At 38.5% G+C, this 15,796-nt stretch overlaps 3 protein-coding genes across 6 annotated transcripts; 1 reads left to right on the plus strand and 2 right to left on the minus strand.

Moving 5' to 3' along the window:
* The first annotated feature begins 58 nt into the window (after positions 1-58).
* On the plus strand, positions 59-6,097 carry LOC113782902 (probable serine/threonine-protein kinase PBL23). Its single transcript, XM_027328855.1, has 6 exons — positions 59-176; positions 637-818; positions 910-1,099; positions 1,297-1,688; positions 2,158-2,342; positions 5,909-6,097. The coding sequence occupies exons 1-6, from the start codon at positions 59-61 to the stop codon at positions 6,078-6,080; spliced, it is 1,239 nt and encodes a 412-aa protein (XP_027184656.1). The 3' UTR covers positions 6,081-6,097.
* On the minus strand, positions 3,010-4,350 carry LOC113782903. Its single transcript, XM_027328856.1, has 2 exons — positions 3,592-4,350; positions 3,010-3,506 (listed from the first exon to the last, which is right to left on the minus strand). The coding sequence occupies exon 1, from the start codon at positions 4,226-4,228 to the stop codon at positions 3,821-3,823; it is 408 nt and encodes a 135-aa protein (XP_027184657.1). The 5' UTR covers positions 4,229-4,350; the 3' UTR covers positions 3,010-3,506; positions 3,592-3,820.
* On the minus strand, positions 5,088-14,819 carry LOC113782901 (phospholipase A I). 4 transcript variants are annotated; one of them, XR_003469864.1, is made up of 19 exons: positions 13,943-14,819; positions 13,112-13,259; positions 12,854-12,932; positions 12,593-12,746; positions 12,302-12,511; positions 11,975-12,220; positions 11,717-11,879; positions 11,374-11,634; positions 11,171-11,292; positions 10,622-10,783; positions 10,309-10,501; positions 10,050-10,186; positions 9,236-9,374; positions 8,563-8,766; positions 8,011-8,491; positions 7,693-7,909; positions 7,491-7,580; positions 6,287-6,810; positions 5,088-5,447 (listed from the first exon to the last, which is right to left on the minus strand). XR_003469864.1 is itself a non-coding variant. In XM_027328854.1 (18 exons), exons 1-18 carry the CDS (start codon positions 14,633-14,635, stop codon positions 6,364-6,366), a joined length of 4,074 nt encoding a protein of 1,357 aa, XP_027184655.1. In that variant the 5' UTR covers positions 14,636-14,819; the 3' UTR covers positions 6,048-6,363. The 4 variants fall into 4 exon arrangements, 3 of the variants coding, with proteins under 3 accessions (XP_027184655.1, XP_027184654.1, XP_027184652.1); XM_027328854.1 differs by lacking the exon at positions 5,088-5,447 and having other exon boundaries at positions 6,048-6,810; positions 10,381-10,501; XM_027328853.1 differs by lacking the exon at positions 5,088-5,447 and having other exon boundaries at positions 6,048-6,810; positions 8,575-8,766.
* Between the last annotated feature and the right edge of the window lie 977 nt (positions 14,820-15,796).

Consider the following 15,796-nt stretch of genomic DNA (forward strand, 5'->3'; position numbering starts at 1 on the left):
AGGGGTGTGGAAGGAGATGAGATTATTGGCCTGTTGCACAATGCAGCGCAGCACCACAATGAGGAAGGCACCTTTGAAAGCATCTAAGAGTTCTATCAACGACTTGAAGATCTCCAAGAAATATGATGACTCTGATGCATTGTCCACCATTGTCAGAAGTGTTTCTCTGAATACAGGTTACCCCAGCCAAACAATATTTCATCTCTTGTCTTTCATTTTCGAGCTTTTTTTTTCCCCTTTTTGTTTGGCGATTTATGTATCTGATAGGTTTAATCTATACAAAGTATGTGCATTTTACACCTGAACATGGTTTTTGCAAGTGTGCAGAAAATGTCAAATGTTACTTTGTGCTCCAGCATTCTTAACAGACTTAATAATGTTTGATCAATCCTCTTTTTTGACGTTTAAGGCTTGTAGGAAATAACTGAATGCATTAAAATTGATCACCTTGTTAAGAACAAGAAGATTTCAACACAATTTCCTGACCACCCTAGATTCTTCTTCCCAAATGCACAAGCGCAAGCCTTTGCAACATAGAGATTATGAGATTGCAGGAATATAAGCTGATTGTCTTGTTGCTTAAGATTTATCTTGTTATAACCCGTATTATACACACGAGTGTGATTATCTATGCAGGCCCTAGTAAACAAAGAACAGTAGCTGAGGACATACTTCGTTATGGACATGTTAAAGTTGCAGCAGAGGTATTCACATTTCGCGAACTCGCAGCTGCAACAGACAATTTCAATTCTGAACTACTGGTGGGAGAAGGAGGATTTGGAAGGGTCTATATGGGACGCCTCAAGAAAACCGATCAAGTATCTCTCTGTCTCTCTCTATCTCTCTCTCTCTCTCACACACACACACAAATATTTGAAGTATCATGACCATCCTTGTTCCCATTTAAAGGTTGTTGCAGTCAAGCAACTTGACAGGAATGGACTTCAAGGAAATAGGGAGTTTCTAGCAGAAGTTCTGACACTAAGCCTTGTTCACCACCCAAACCTCGTAAATCTCATAGGGTATTGTGCTGATGGCCGCCAAAGAATTTTGGTCTACGAGTACATGCGTAATGGATCACTAGAAGATCACCTGTTTGGTAAGCACAATATTAAGTTCGGGGATAGCTACATTTCCCATGGAGAATGATCCCAAGAAGCAGTATCAATTATTTGTCAAAACATACATTATTGTTTTGGTTTTATCCTTCGACGACATGCTAATTGGTCAATAGTATAAAGATTGTTTGTGCTTTATGTCTTACATTACATTCTAATGATGTTATCTGCTTTTCAGATATTCCTCCACATAAGAAACCTCTAGATTGGTTTACTCGGATGAAAATAGCTAAAGGTGCAGCACAAGGACTTGAGTACTTGCACGACACAGCCAACCCACAAATCATCTATCGCGATCTAAAAGCATCTAACATCTTATTAGATGATGAGTTTAATCCTAAGCTCTCTGATTTTGGACTTGCTAAGTTAGGTCCAACAGGAGACAAAGATCATGTCTCCACCAGGGTAATGGGGACGTATGGCTACTGTGCTCCAGAGTATGCAATGACAGGCCAACTGACGACGAAATCTGACATCTATAGTTTTGGGGTGGTCTTGTTGGAGATCATCACAGGAAGGAGAGCCATCGATAATACAAGGCCTACAGCAGAGCAGAACCTGATTTCTTGGGTTAGTTTCTGGACTTGCTATTTTTGAATTGACTAAAGAAGCTTCGGCACTTATTTCTATAACTTAAAGAACCAGTAACCAAGCCATCTTTCGTTCTGAGATACCTTAATGTTCATTTGGATAATTGGATGCAAGATTTTTTTGGGTTCAGTATTCTGCACTAACAATTTGAAAGTCGAAAGGCAAATATTCTACACGTCTGTCTGCAGGAGTAATCATGTCAATTGGAGTAATAGCTATACTATACTATGGTACTTGACAAGAAACGTTTCAATATAGTTTATTTGTTTAAATTTTAATTGTCATGTTGAATACATGTGCAAGGCACGTGCATTTTCCTAGTTCATGTAAAATGGGGTAATAGCTATACTATGGTACTTACCAAGAAATGTTTCCCAACAATGTAGTTGGTTTTAACATTCTTTGATTGTCATTTAGTTTGCCCATGATTTTGTTCTCATTCTTGCAGGCAAAACCTTATTTTAAAGATAGAAGACAATTTACATTCCTGGCTGACCCTTTGCTGGAAGGGGATTACCCTGTAAAGTGTCTTCATCAAGCTGTTGCTGTTGCGGCTATGTGCCTCCAAGATGAAGCTAGCACCAGGCCTTTCATTGGCGATGTTGTTACTGCTCTCGAGTATCTAGCCATGAGCACAGATGAAAGCTTCAGCGACGAAGAAGAAGCGATAGATTTTCAGTAGACATAGAAAATCATTTGCTGACACTCATAGAGTCAGAAAATTAAATGAGGCCATAGACATTCCTTTGATCCTGAATATAGGAACAGCAGCTGATGAAAGTTATATGAGAAGGTATCCTTAATTGACCTATCCCATTTTGCATTTGACAGGAAGAAAAAAGGAAAAAGAGAGAAACAGGAAGAAGAAAAATGGTAATTGACGACTTTTGGGAAGTCACAAGTTGTATAGTACCCTCAAAGGATGGGGTTAAGAGTGTTTCTCCATTGAGAGACAAAGTATTAAACAGTTCCCTGTTATGAAGTCTGTAGGTTATCATCTTATCTGTCAAAAGATTAGCTAATGGTTGCTCCATTTGCATTGATGCTTCAGTAACCTCATTAGATATAAGCACATGTACCTCAGTACATTGACATTTGAACATTAAAAAGCACATTTTCTTGAATCTTCCATCTGCAACCTATATCTGTTACTTCACATAAAGGAATCCGAACTGGTAAGTTTCTAAATTCAATGCAGCATAATGTGCCTGCTACAGAACCTTATACATGACCACTTAAACACCTGAATACATCAAAATTCAGAACACAACAATGTAGCTGTATTTGTTTGAAATAAGCCTGGAAACAGTTGTAGGATATCATGCTTTTAACCTTGGAAATGTGCAGCTTGACAAGCGGAAATTACACTAGTTAAATGGAGTTACCTGTGACTGCATAAACATGTTTACATTCAATTGATACTTCTAAGTTCCTGTCTAGCGTACAACTAAATATCAAATTACATGAAGAAAGGGGACATTAACCAAGTACATGGTCAATATAAAAGTAATCTTCTCTTTGATGAACCAAGAGAAAGAAAAAGAGACAGAAAAGGTCCTCTTAGCTAGAGGCAATGAGGATCTTGAAGTAGCACTATTTGGGATCAGTGCCTTCAGACTCGGATGACCAAGCAACAACTGATCTGGCTTTTGTTAAAGACAACAAAAACCAATTGCATATGTGACAAATTCCTAAACAGGGACACCATGTACAACCAATTGCCCTCTTCCTGTAAAGGTCCTCAATCTTTAAGGGAAGCTGTTATGAGAAAGTAAACGTCATACATGATCCTCATACCTCCAGAAGGTACTACTCATCAATAAAAACATACCAAGTGAAGTACTTCAGCACGGTACCATACCAGTGGCTGGAGGTTCATTACCTGAGGAATTATACTGAAGTACGAAAAAGTTGAGATAAAGGAACTGAATCACAGTTTCTGATATTCACAGGCAACTTTTTGACGTGTATCATTTAATTTTGATGCTAAATAAACATGGAAAATCAGGTCCCATAAGATAGGAAGTCCATGAGAAAGATAGAATGTTATCTGAAAACTTTCTCCTGCCTAACAACCTTATGAAGCATCAAACTAATGCTCCATAATGGTACTAGACCTCAAACTCCTTCATATCAGCTCTGAGATTTCTATAACTGAACCGAGGAAATTCACCCAATCGATGGCTGTCGGATACTTCCACCATTGAGCACATGCCTGGTCGCACACCAGAACCTGTACCTCCTCTTCTTTTCTTCCTCCTCCATGTCAAATTCAAGAACCTGAAACTAGGCCAGGATTTAATTCCAGTGGATGTGAAGTCCTGGACATGTCTCTGAGGTTGTACAGAGCTTCCACAGCAGTCTACTTCCAGTCTTCGGAAATACTCAATCTCCTTCTTGAGAAGTGATCCTACCGTCCCCCTTGTGCCAACTTCAACTGGAGCACCTGTACCCATTTGTTCAGGCAACTTGCTAGTTATGTTGCTCACACTGTATATCGTTTGTCTGTACACTGCCATGGCACCAAAGAATCGGTATGGAAGAATGGTTGTTTGAAGCCTTTTAGGTCCTTGTCTTTGATGAAAGTGCGCTTTTAAGTTTGGATCACCTCATCTTTGATTTGCTTTACTACATGCTTTATCCAAAGTGGACAGCATGGGAAGTATGATTATAAAAGCAGCAGTGGGAATATGATCATCATATATGTTTGCAATCAAAGCAAATAAAAAGTCCTAACTGTTCCCCCTTTTTGACTTCTTGATCATGCAATTGCTTGCATATGCAACACACCCTTCATAATGATCAAGGTTCTTTCACTATTTTTTTCCCCTCTCAATGGGAGTAGTAGTTCACGTCTCCAATGTTCATTTTCTCTTTTTTTCTTCACATAATCGCATTTTCTAAGAATTGAGCCTGTAGCAACGGTTACTGGTTAGTCAAGAACTTTTACTGCCAGGAATCAAACGTGGTGTGTGAAACAGGCCTAAATTGCCATTGTCAATAGGCAATTAAGAAGGATAATGACCGCTTTAGCACCATACGAATGCACTCAAATGGTTCACTTGGGATGTAGAATGATTACTTGCGAATTGCCATCAATTGCTCGATCTTTCGAGTGCTTGTTTGGACAGACTGAGTCGTTAGAAACCATAAATACGCATTAGGCATTTCATTTTGTTTATCAAATTGAAAATGTTTATATGCGTGTGGGGTTCTTGCTTTTCTTTCCACTTTTACTAATGGCGGATTCTTAAAGTGGAATTGTTGTTGAACGGTTTCAACATAATCTGCTTCAATACAAAAATTTGCAGCTTCAGGCCACTAATTGATGGAATCCACTTTTGGTGGTGGAATGGTTCAGCTAGTCTGCTTCCATGGTTGAACAAAAGCATGCTTGCACATTGGTGGTATCTAACAAGAAAGTTGTACGGGTTACTCTGTACATATCGCTGATTGAAAAGTCAGAAACCACTAAATATATCAGCTCCATCTTCAAATCCATCATTTGCTTGGAGTTGTACACATTAGACTATCTATCAGATCATCGGAGGCAGGTAGAAAGGCATTCCTATCTAAGAAAACATTGACGGTGTACATATATATGTTCCAAATTTGCAAAATTAACAATCGGCTGCTTACGTTTCAATTGTACAATACTCCTCTAAACACCAATGTGAGTTTGTGCAATTTGTCCACCATTTAACAGCAGAAGTGAGATAATACACAAGGTACCGGAAACTGAAACATGGTGAAATAGAAGATCGGTAAGTATGGAAATGGCATGGCATTGAGTCGGAATATATTCATTCTTCAGCGGTGACAGAGAGAGAGATAAATATATGAACTTGCATTTCTACTCTTGCCTTCAAATGTATAAAACAAAAACAAGACATTAAAGTTTGAATTAACTTTCAATAAAGCCCAAGTTTTGACTAAGCCCTAATCCCTGGACAGGAATATTATGCAAGCAACACCCTCGACTGTTTATTGTTGGAAAAACCAAGAATTTCCATTCACAATCATATTCAATTGCCTTTGTTCCATGGCTTTCATGACATGGTGGCTTCCCAGAATTTATAATTTAACCGTGGACATGAGAATATGACTTCAATTATCTAAAGGACAATTTTGTAAAGAATTTGATGGCAGCATGAATCATTTTTGATGCCCCTAAAGAATATGCAGTATTACAATTTTCTGCTCTACAATCAAAACACAGAAACGATATCAGAAGTTTATCTGTCCAGGAAAACAAGAACATCGCATAAAAATAATATAACCAACTTAAAACCAACAACAGCTCAAGAAATGAGCAATGCGACTTGCAATGTAATACTCTTGATAAAACTGAAAGATGCTTTATTCAAATAGTTATCAAATAAATTACAAGCCTCAAAATTGAAGAGCTTGCACTCTCTCCTTTACTTTTCCCATTTTTCCCCTAACCCCCATTGTTGTTTTTTACTCTTTCAAATTTTTTTTATCCAATTTTCCTTTATTTCACGTATAATATAGGATTTTCTCAATATCATCTCGTATGTACTTTACAGTCTACACTGAAAAAATGATGCACATACCTCGGCAAGGCAAGAGCATGCTGTCAAAGACCATTCAACTTGCACCTCTTTAGTTAGAAAAAGTTAAAATGGCTGGATCACATTATACTGGGAAGGTGGCATGAATATCTGAGGCTGCGATGCAAGGCAAGAGCATTTTGTAAGGCTACATCTACTCTTGAACCACTCTGAAACAGTGAGTCATACAACTGGCAGACAAACTGAGACAATTCCTCCTCATCATCGTCCCAGTAATAATGTGAAGGTGCTCCATTTTTTTCAGGTTCACTGTCTTCCCAGTCACTTATTGGACTGGCAGGTTCCATGTCTTCATCTTCTGCTTCTTCATCTCCAATCTCAAACTTCCCATTCTCTACAGCATTAAATTCACCAGACCCCTGGAATGTTGCCAACTGTGTTTCTTCAGGTTCAGCAGAAGGGCATATGACTGCTTTAGCACCAGAATCAAGAAGTGATTTGATCAAAGCCTGGGTAGGCCCGTAGATGCCAGTGAAGATTATAATCCTATCCCTCCAAGCCCCAACCTGGGTGTCAATACAAAGCAAGAGAATTGGTCTCGACAACAGACATGCTAAATGAATCACAAGTATCCAAATATCTAATATGCTACCAACTTGAAAGGCCGATATGCAAATCCCAAAATTTAGGGAACATAATAACAGGCTGAGAATGTCATTAGGGTAAACATAACTATTCTCTTCCAGAGGATAGAGTTTCCCAGACATTTATATTTTCAAAAGATTAGCAAAAGCAATATTAAAATCTGAACCAAAGTATACTCAGATGTTTTTCTTTTAAACCTTTTTCCACCGTTTCCCTAAATCAACAATTTAAGTGGGTAAAAATTGCTAAGGAAACTGCGCAAAATGATTCTGAATTCTGAAGCACTTGCAAAAACACCAAAACTACAACTTTGGGGCAATTTACACAACCTCGCTTACTAAAGGTACCTTGACAGACAAAAGTATCAAGGGAAAAGGAAGACAAAGAGGAGTAGAATGAAGAAGAGGTTAAGAGGATTGATAGAACAATGAATCATTGAGGCATAAACTCTTTGTTTTTAAAAACCACACTGATTTACTTAGTTTAATAGTATCAAATGCCAGTTTTGAGTAACCACTATTTTACCGAATCATAGGATGGTTTCTCTAGAATTCATTAAGAATGGAAAGCCAAATGAAAGCAGATGTAAACTAGGCCACACCATCAGACGAACATCTTCTGGAGTTAAGTGAACAGAAGGAACAGTCCTACGGAACATATATGCAGCAATTTCTCGATCATCTTCCATAACCTTCAGAATATTCCAAAAGGAAATCAGATTAGTAATAGTCAGTTAGTGAAACTAAATTAAGTACAAAAAGAAAAAATAGAAATAACACAAAAAGGAAATCAGATTAGCATACTTGTGTTTGTCTTCCAATATATCGATGAACAACACCTCCAATTTGGAAGTAGGGCCTACACGAAACCAGGTCAGAAATTGTAGAAATGTCTGTGATAATTGATGCATTCTTCCTACGTCGTCCTCGAAACATTGCCAGTAGGCTATATTTTACAGTCTGCAGAAATTTTTCTGCTAGTTCTCCTGGCTCAGCAACCACAAACACTTCATTCTGCCAACTATATTGGGAAAAGAAAGGAAAAAAAAGAAAAGACGCTTAAGTAAAAATGAAACAGCATTCACATGTTTTGTCGGTAGAAGATGATGATGCGAATGTTACCTTAATATGGACCCATATATATCATTTTGCAGAGCCAAATGTAACAGTCCAACTTGAGGAGAATTCCTTAGTTTGTCATGCAGTGAAAGGACAGGTAAAGTCAATTGCCTGCGTCTGGCAGGAGAGTCAGGCGGTGAAGCGGTTGTTTTTGCAGATTGGGATCCATCCAAGCTTAAAGGAGGAACCAAATCAATCCGGCCAACCCTCTGATACCCAAAATCTGGACTGTAGAACGGGGGGCTTGATGGGAAGCTCCCAGTAAACAAAGGTGATGTAAATGGTGTTGGAAATGTAGACCCTGCAGTTGCTCTGAGGGTGCCTGATATATCATTCACTAGAGATAGCTTTATTCCAGAGCGACCACAAAACGTCTCAAGTGAGCGTGCATGATGAAAAACTCTTCCAGAATCTGGACTGTTAGAAGCCTCAACAAGAAGCACGGCTCGTCTCCAGCCTATAGAGGGGCTGTTGTCATCTAGCACTGCCAACACACAAGACTTCAAAGCTAAGGACAATAAACATCAAAATAGAATCAAACCTCTGAGTAGATACCAGATTTTAAACCTTTCGCTCTAACAAACTGCTGAGACTTTAGACTATCTGGAAATTTTTCATCATGTGAATTCTCCAGCAAACTCTCACATACAGTTCTAAATGACATAGAGTTCTTCTTGATGTAATCATCTGTGGCAGCCTCCAATCTTAACCAAACGGTTGGATCAGTCTCATCTAGCTCCATCTCACAACGCTCATCGACTGCCATTGCGAACAAAGAAAATCTCGGTTGATAAATAATCTAGAAGTTAAAAATAACATTTTGCAAACATTCAGCACTATTATGATCAGGCAGCTTGATTTCTACTCCCCTAGTTTGACAACCCAAACTCAAAAGCAAAAGCAGGAGGAAGAAATCAAATCCGATTTTTTTTTTTTTTTTAAAAAAACACACCAAGTGCTTGTCCTACTGGTTTCTTAGATGCTGAAACAAAACAGAGTATTTCAATAACTGTTTGAACTTGAAACTTTACATTTCTCCTCGTAAATTAAAACATATAAAAGCTAGCTTTATAGATGCATGCACTTAAATTAGAGGCGCTATACTTCAATGTAGCTTTCTGCTCAATAAAAACTAAAATTTAGTTTACTTTAAGCCCAAAAAAAAACCCTAAAAAATGCCACAGTTTGGAGTTCATAATTAACACATTTACTAATAGAAATGGTGTACCTGGATTGAAGCGAAAATATTGTATGTCAGGAAGCATAGTGAGCAACGTGCTTAAAGCTTCCTCCACACGATCAACTGAGCATGCACTTTCAATCAACACCTGACCAGTATCCAAATAACGCCATCCTCCTTTCCGAACCTAGCATAGCATGAAAACAGTAGCAAAACAATAACTAAACAAACAAGATGAAGAAGCAACAATAAAACATGTACATCTCCAACTATCACATCATCTCAGTTATCTTTAAACACCCATGCTCGCCCAGCTGCCCACCCTCATTCCATCTCTTGATGGAAAAAAAAATTGTGTAAAAGAAAGTGAAGAAAAAATAAGATGAGAAAAGAAAACTATTCTATTTAGGTAAAAGAGTTTAAATTTCTCAGACAATTGATTAGGTGAGAATGACCTAAAGAACAGGCCATCTGCTCCTAGGTAATAGCCTCCTGATAATTATGAGCATAATAGCAACAAATGCAAGTGACTTGGAGTTGAAAGTAATACTGGCCAGCCAAAAATTCATGATCACAAATAAATTTCATATAATCTGATGTACATGATATATGTGTACCCTTACTGTTACATTCAAGTCTTTTAACAAAAATATTGATCCATAATCATTTACTGCATGAAAAATAAATTTGGTTTTAAAAAATAGAATGGATTTGCAACACCTTTCAGATATTATAACTTCCTAGCACACATGCTCTTTAACTTACTTGGTTGGGGGATCTCCTGCAGGGGGTGGGGCAGGGGGAAGGTGGGGTGATAAAACTACGTCAAGTCTCCAAAGAAGCTACAGGAAAATCGAACTACCTTGGTAGGGACAGAACAACATCCAATTGACACTAAGCAATCAATTCTAGCATCTGGCCATAATAATTGTGCTTCTCGTACGGCAAAAATAGTAGGATTATTTGCAACAATAGCTCCATCCTGCCAACGGTAAGCACCTATGAAAAACAAGACAAGAAAGAGGAGCTCAGGTGAAGATGCAGGTGACAAAGCTAGGAAAACCAAACATAAAAAACGGGAACAATATGAGCAGTAACTCAGCAAGAACTGAAACAAATACCATCAGAGAAATCATCAAGGTAATATGGTGCAGCAGAAGATGCTCTTATAGCTTGCCATACATGGTGCTTACAACTTCCAAGAAAGGCGTTCCTCTTGGATCCAACTTGGGCTCCAGATGTTGCTGCTCCAAGGCCACCTGTTGTCAAGTTCTCAGAAATTGCGGAGGAAATCTCTGGAGTCCCAGCAGGGTACTGCACTTCATCACAAATAAAAAGAGGAAAATAAAGCAAAACATATAAACCCTAACAAGAGACCTACAAAGAAAATACAGACATAAAGATTGAATAATAGATAATCTCCTCACAAGGCACCTGGTAATTGCGGAATATGAAAGGCTGAGCTGGTGCAACACTGACAAGAGTTGATACCACAAATACTTTGGGAACCCGTTTAACAGCTGATTCTATCAGAAGATCTCCATCCTCATCAGCACACATCTCCTTCAATAATCGCTCAAACTGATCTGCACTGTGCTGGAAGATGATAAAAGATAAGTCTCTAGTATAAAGACATAAAGGTGAATGTCATTCAAAGGGAAAAAAGAAGCAGACAAGAAGTCTCCAAAGAGAGAACAAACACTCTCTTAACCAATATCACTTACTAAATGTCTCTAGGACATACAAGAATGCAAAGGGTATAATCATTTTATTACTTCTTCAAGAAAAAAAGTACCCCGCAAGGGAATATTAGTCATCTCAACTCCAAATAAGAGGGGAAACTTTAAACAAATCAATAGAAAAAGGAGAAAACTCTGAGAGCACTTTTAAAAGTAATTCACATTCTCCTCAATATAGGCAATAGGGGCTAACATTATTTCACTGAAGAAAAAGAAATTGGGTGCAAAATAGAGCATTACATACTTTGGATCCGTGCACAACAACTCTGAAACTCTGAGATGAGCTTTTGTAAAGTTGATCCAATTTTTCTCTCCAACTTGCTGCTTCATTGTCCTTCGGAACAGGTTCAGCAAAAACAAGTTTCCCTGAAAAATGTGGGCAAAAATAACATCATAAGAAGGTATAGGAACCATAAAGTGGAATGCCTTTTTATGCAGAGAGCGCACCTAGGTCTTTGTATATCTCTTCACATCTTTCCAAGGACATCAATTTAATTGCAAGAGCAACTGCAAGCATGCCACCCGTTGATGTACCACAAATAAGGTCAAACAGCTCATGTATCTGTTTCCCAGTGCCCTTTTCAATTTCCTTGAGCATCCTGACAGTTGCCAGACCTTTCATGCCACCACCATCCATGGAAAGGATACGCAGCCCACGCTTTGGGACTTGCCGGCCTCTAATAGCACGCCGCAGAACCTCATTTTCGCCTGAGATTGCACAAACACGTCTCATCATTCTGGAGATCTAAAGAGAATTGATAGCTAAACATGGATTTCAACATTGACAAACCAAGTATAGCCAAAGCACGAGCTGCAGCTTTATTCACACGTGGCTCGGATGCAACTGTCAGTCGTACAAGAAGATCCCTCAAACTTTCTGAAGTAACGAGTGTATGCCGATTCTCCAAGCAGAAAGCTAAATTTCCCACTGCCAATAAAGCTAATGTTTGTACCTGATCGATACAAAAAGTCCTTTCAGACAAATAGTGAAGATTAAGTTAAAAAAAAAAACACACACACACAAAAAGAAGCTCTAAGAGAAGTATACCTCCGTATTTCTATGGGCGCATAATAATTTCAAAGATTTTAGTATATCCTTAGTCAACATTTTCTGAGCCACAATATCAGACGTAAAAGCCAACTTAACCACAACTTGCAGCACAGATATTACTTCCTCTTGACTGGCAGATTTCAGCACTCCTTCAATTGGTTGCATGATGTCAGTCTTTATCAACTGCATTGCCACAGAAACATCTGAAGCAAGAGATGAAAGAGCAGAACAAGCTTGCTCAACCTGCGAAGAAAGCACAAATAATTAGACCTCACATCTGATGTGAAATTAAGACAAAGACAGACAACAAATTGAGTAACGAACCACGTGTTGATTGTCGCTACTTATCATACTTATGAGCTGCCGCACTGCATTCTCATCTTTCCCAACGACAACCCGATTTCCCTCATCTTGCATTATCTTTGCCAGAGCAGATGCAAGCAAAGGGTGATGACAAGAAGAAAACCGGAATATGAGAGAAAAGAAGGCACTCAGCTTATGCCGAGATGCAACAAAGTAAGAACTGTTCTCCATCTGGAAGAATCAGAGAAGAAAAGGAGTACTTAGCACTGATAGTAGAACACCAAAAAATGGGAATAGATAATTGTCTAATACCTCTATCTGCACATTCAATGATCTAAGATTGTCATCTGCAACAATCCTGATATTTGCAAGAGACAAATGACGAAGTTTATGCAATGGTAAGATATCAGGGAGGAACTCCAGTGGATTTCCAAATAGCCTTAGAACCCGCAACTCAGCCATAGACCTGTCATAAGCTGGAGATGAATTAGGCATCAAGGACAATAATTATAACCAAATTCAGGCATAAGCAAGTATAAATCTTCAACCAGTGATAAAGGTAGCTTCAATGACCTGAAATCAAGAAGAGGCCGGACCAATTTGTTGTGTTCCAGAGACAATTCAAGTAATCCATCACATTGCCTTAGTTCAGCTGTAACAACGTCATATCAAGACGAGCCAGAAAATACCATGGTCACAACAACAGATGAAATAAGCATATATCTTTGATTTAGTTCAATTAATAACATAAAATACAGTCACAAGTAACATCCCTGGAGATGATATGAGATATGTAATCAACATTGTATGCAACATATAATTTGATCTTACCAGGAACAGAGGCCAGCAGGTTGTAGTCAACTGCAAGAACTTTCAAGTTTTTTAGCCCACCAAGCTCAGGTGGCAAAGTTAATAGCTTGTTGTTATCAAGATATAGCTTCTCAAGTAGTGGCAGTTGGGTTACCTCCACAGGCAAGACCTGTAATAGGAACAACAGATTGTAAAGAATTAGTAAACCTCTAAAAACTAAATTAAATTAAATTAAATCCCAGCCCCCTGTGAACAACCTCTAAAAACTAAATTAAGAGAGAGAGAGCTTCTGTCTTCATTAACATCCTCAAACCATAAAGTACCAAAGTCATCTTGCTACTCCTGATTAGCTTAAACCAACCTCCATGAGAATAATAGAAAATCTTCTCCTCTATGCTACTGCTTCTTAACAAATTCAAAGGAGGCATTCTTGCGAATATTTGACATTCGACCAGTAATAAAGTGGGGAACATTGGGCTACCAATAGCTATTGTCATGAACAGTTTTGCCACCCTATAACTTCTACTAATATAAACAGTCATAAGTTCATCAAAGAGAAAATCATAGAACAATAAGTAAATCTTCCATCTTTTTTTTTCCTGTATGTCCCCTACTACAATGATTATAGTACGAAGAACCATTCGAATCACATTGTGATTGACGATCATAATTTTTCTGTTCATCTCTCCCATTTTTTCTGTTCCAGTTGGTGGCAAATGCAGAATACTCTATAAACCATATTGGCTTTAAGGAAAGAAAAGGCAAAAGTAGACATTGCATTTGCATCTTATAAAACTGAAGAACACCACAAAATCTATCATCAAAAGAATACCATATGAAATGAATACTCACTGATAATCCCAGACCACAGAGACTGACCAAAGTGACACTCTTCCAATGCTCAGCACACCCTACGACAGCCCCAACCCCAGCTCCGGGCCCTGCTCCAGCCCCCTCCGCAGCCGCACCTCCACCTCCAACCCCATTCGCAAAATTTGACCTCATCAACCTCACAAAAACTCCCATCCCATCACTCTGCTGGCCCGATCCCCCAACTCTCCACATTACAACCCCCTTCAACGGCTCCCTCCTCTTCACCACCCTCATCTCCACTCCCACCTCTCCCCCAAAATCCTCCCCAACCTCGCCGCTGGCCACACTACCCTCCCCACTTTCAACAATCTCGCCGCCATTTTCCAAATTTCTAGGACTCTTCTCCTTCTCCTTCATTTCAACTTCGACAGTGTCCTGCGGCGACGGCAGCGCGACCATGACCTGCGACTGGAGCCGGAGAGCGACCTGATCCTCATCCTCGCCGGCAGTCCAGTCGAGGTCAATTCGAAACCCGAATTGCTCATGATTATTTTCCTGTGAAAGCATTGCAAGGGACGACGTGAATGACGGGGACCCACCCACGCCGGCGGCCGACGACGACGACGATCGTGATGACCTTGGGCTGGCGTCATCCACTGCGTCATCGGCGCCGTAGCTTAAGGTGACATGGAAAGTATCCGATGGACGTTTCCACCCCAACCCCCACGACATTGTTGAATTTGGATTTCCTTTGTTTTCTGTTGGTCATCAAATTTTATTGGACAAATTCGATCTGATTAAATTTGAACGAAAATGGTGATTGACATATCATTTTTCTGTAAACTTTTTATAGGGTTTTAGAGAAATCGTTACTCTCTCATGAGTGTGGAGAGAGAAGAAGAGAGACAAAATGTGTTTTTTTATCCCCCAGTTTCAGTGTAGTTTCTCCGATCAGAGGCGGGTTAAATGAGCAAGACAACTCAAACGACGTCGGCTCTCGGCTTGCTTGCTTCGTCAATAATCCAGAAGTCAGGCCAACCATTTACGACGACGTGTCCTCTAGAAAATGCACCGACCAATTATTTCATTCTACATTTTTATTTTCTTTTTTAAAACATTTCACATTTTTATTATTCTTATTTTATTTTATTTTTGGGAAAAGAGAGTATACTTTTGCGTTACTTCTAAAGTACTCATCGGGGAAGGATCCAGCTGCCTTAAATCATCCTTTTGGTTGTTTAATTGCATTAATTCACTCAATAATCTTCCAGTTGCTTTACTTCAATACAAATTATACTCATAAAATTGACCATACCACTGCCTATCCTATGCCCTAATATAAAAGTTTGGTTAGGGTTGATGACCGAAAATTTTGATCAATCATTTATTCCGTTTTAGATATAATATGTTAATCAACGAGTCCTCGATACTCGTAAGATAGTAAAAAATTTAACTAATTTATTAGGATTAATCTTCTTACACCAGTAATAAAAGTTTAACTAATTTGTTAGTATAATTAATCTTTCTTACACCGACAAGATATACATTCACAAGTCTAGATGCATCACATTATTTTAATTTAAATTTGATATTGAATTTGAATACCAAACTTTACATTACATATATGACGTCCATTTACATCCGCTAACATATACACCATCTGTGCATAAAATATTTACCCAATTTATTGTGTCATATTTTCAAATGTAATATCTCCTGGTGTTTTTAAGTCAAACTGCAAATTTTTTTTTTTTAAGATTACAAAGAACCATGATACAGGAAATAAATATAATTAACAAAACCAACCAACAAATGATGCAAAAACAAAGTAATACTTTAATATACTGTGTTTTTTATTGCAAAAACAAAGTGAAATTGCATCACTCATTCGTC

The sequence above is a fragment of the Coffea eugenioides genome, chromosome 9 (genome assembly GCF_003713205.1).
Source record: "Coffea eugenioides isolate CCC68of chromosome 9, Ceug_1.0, whole genome shotgun sequence".
NCBI lineage: Eukaryota > Viridiplantae > Streptophyta > Magnoliopsida > Gentianales > Rubiaceae > Coffea > Coffea eugenioides.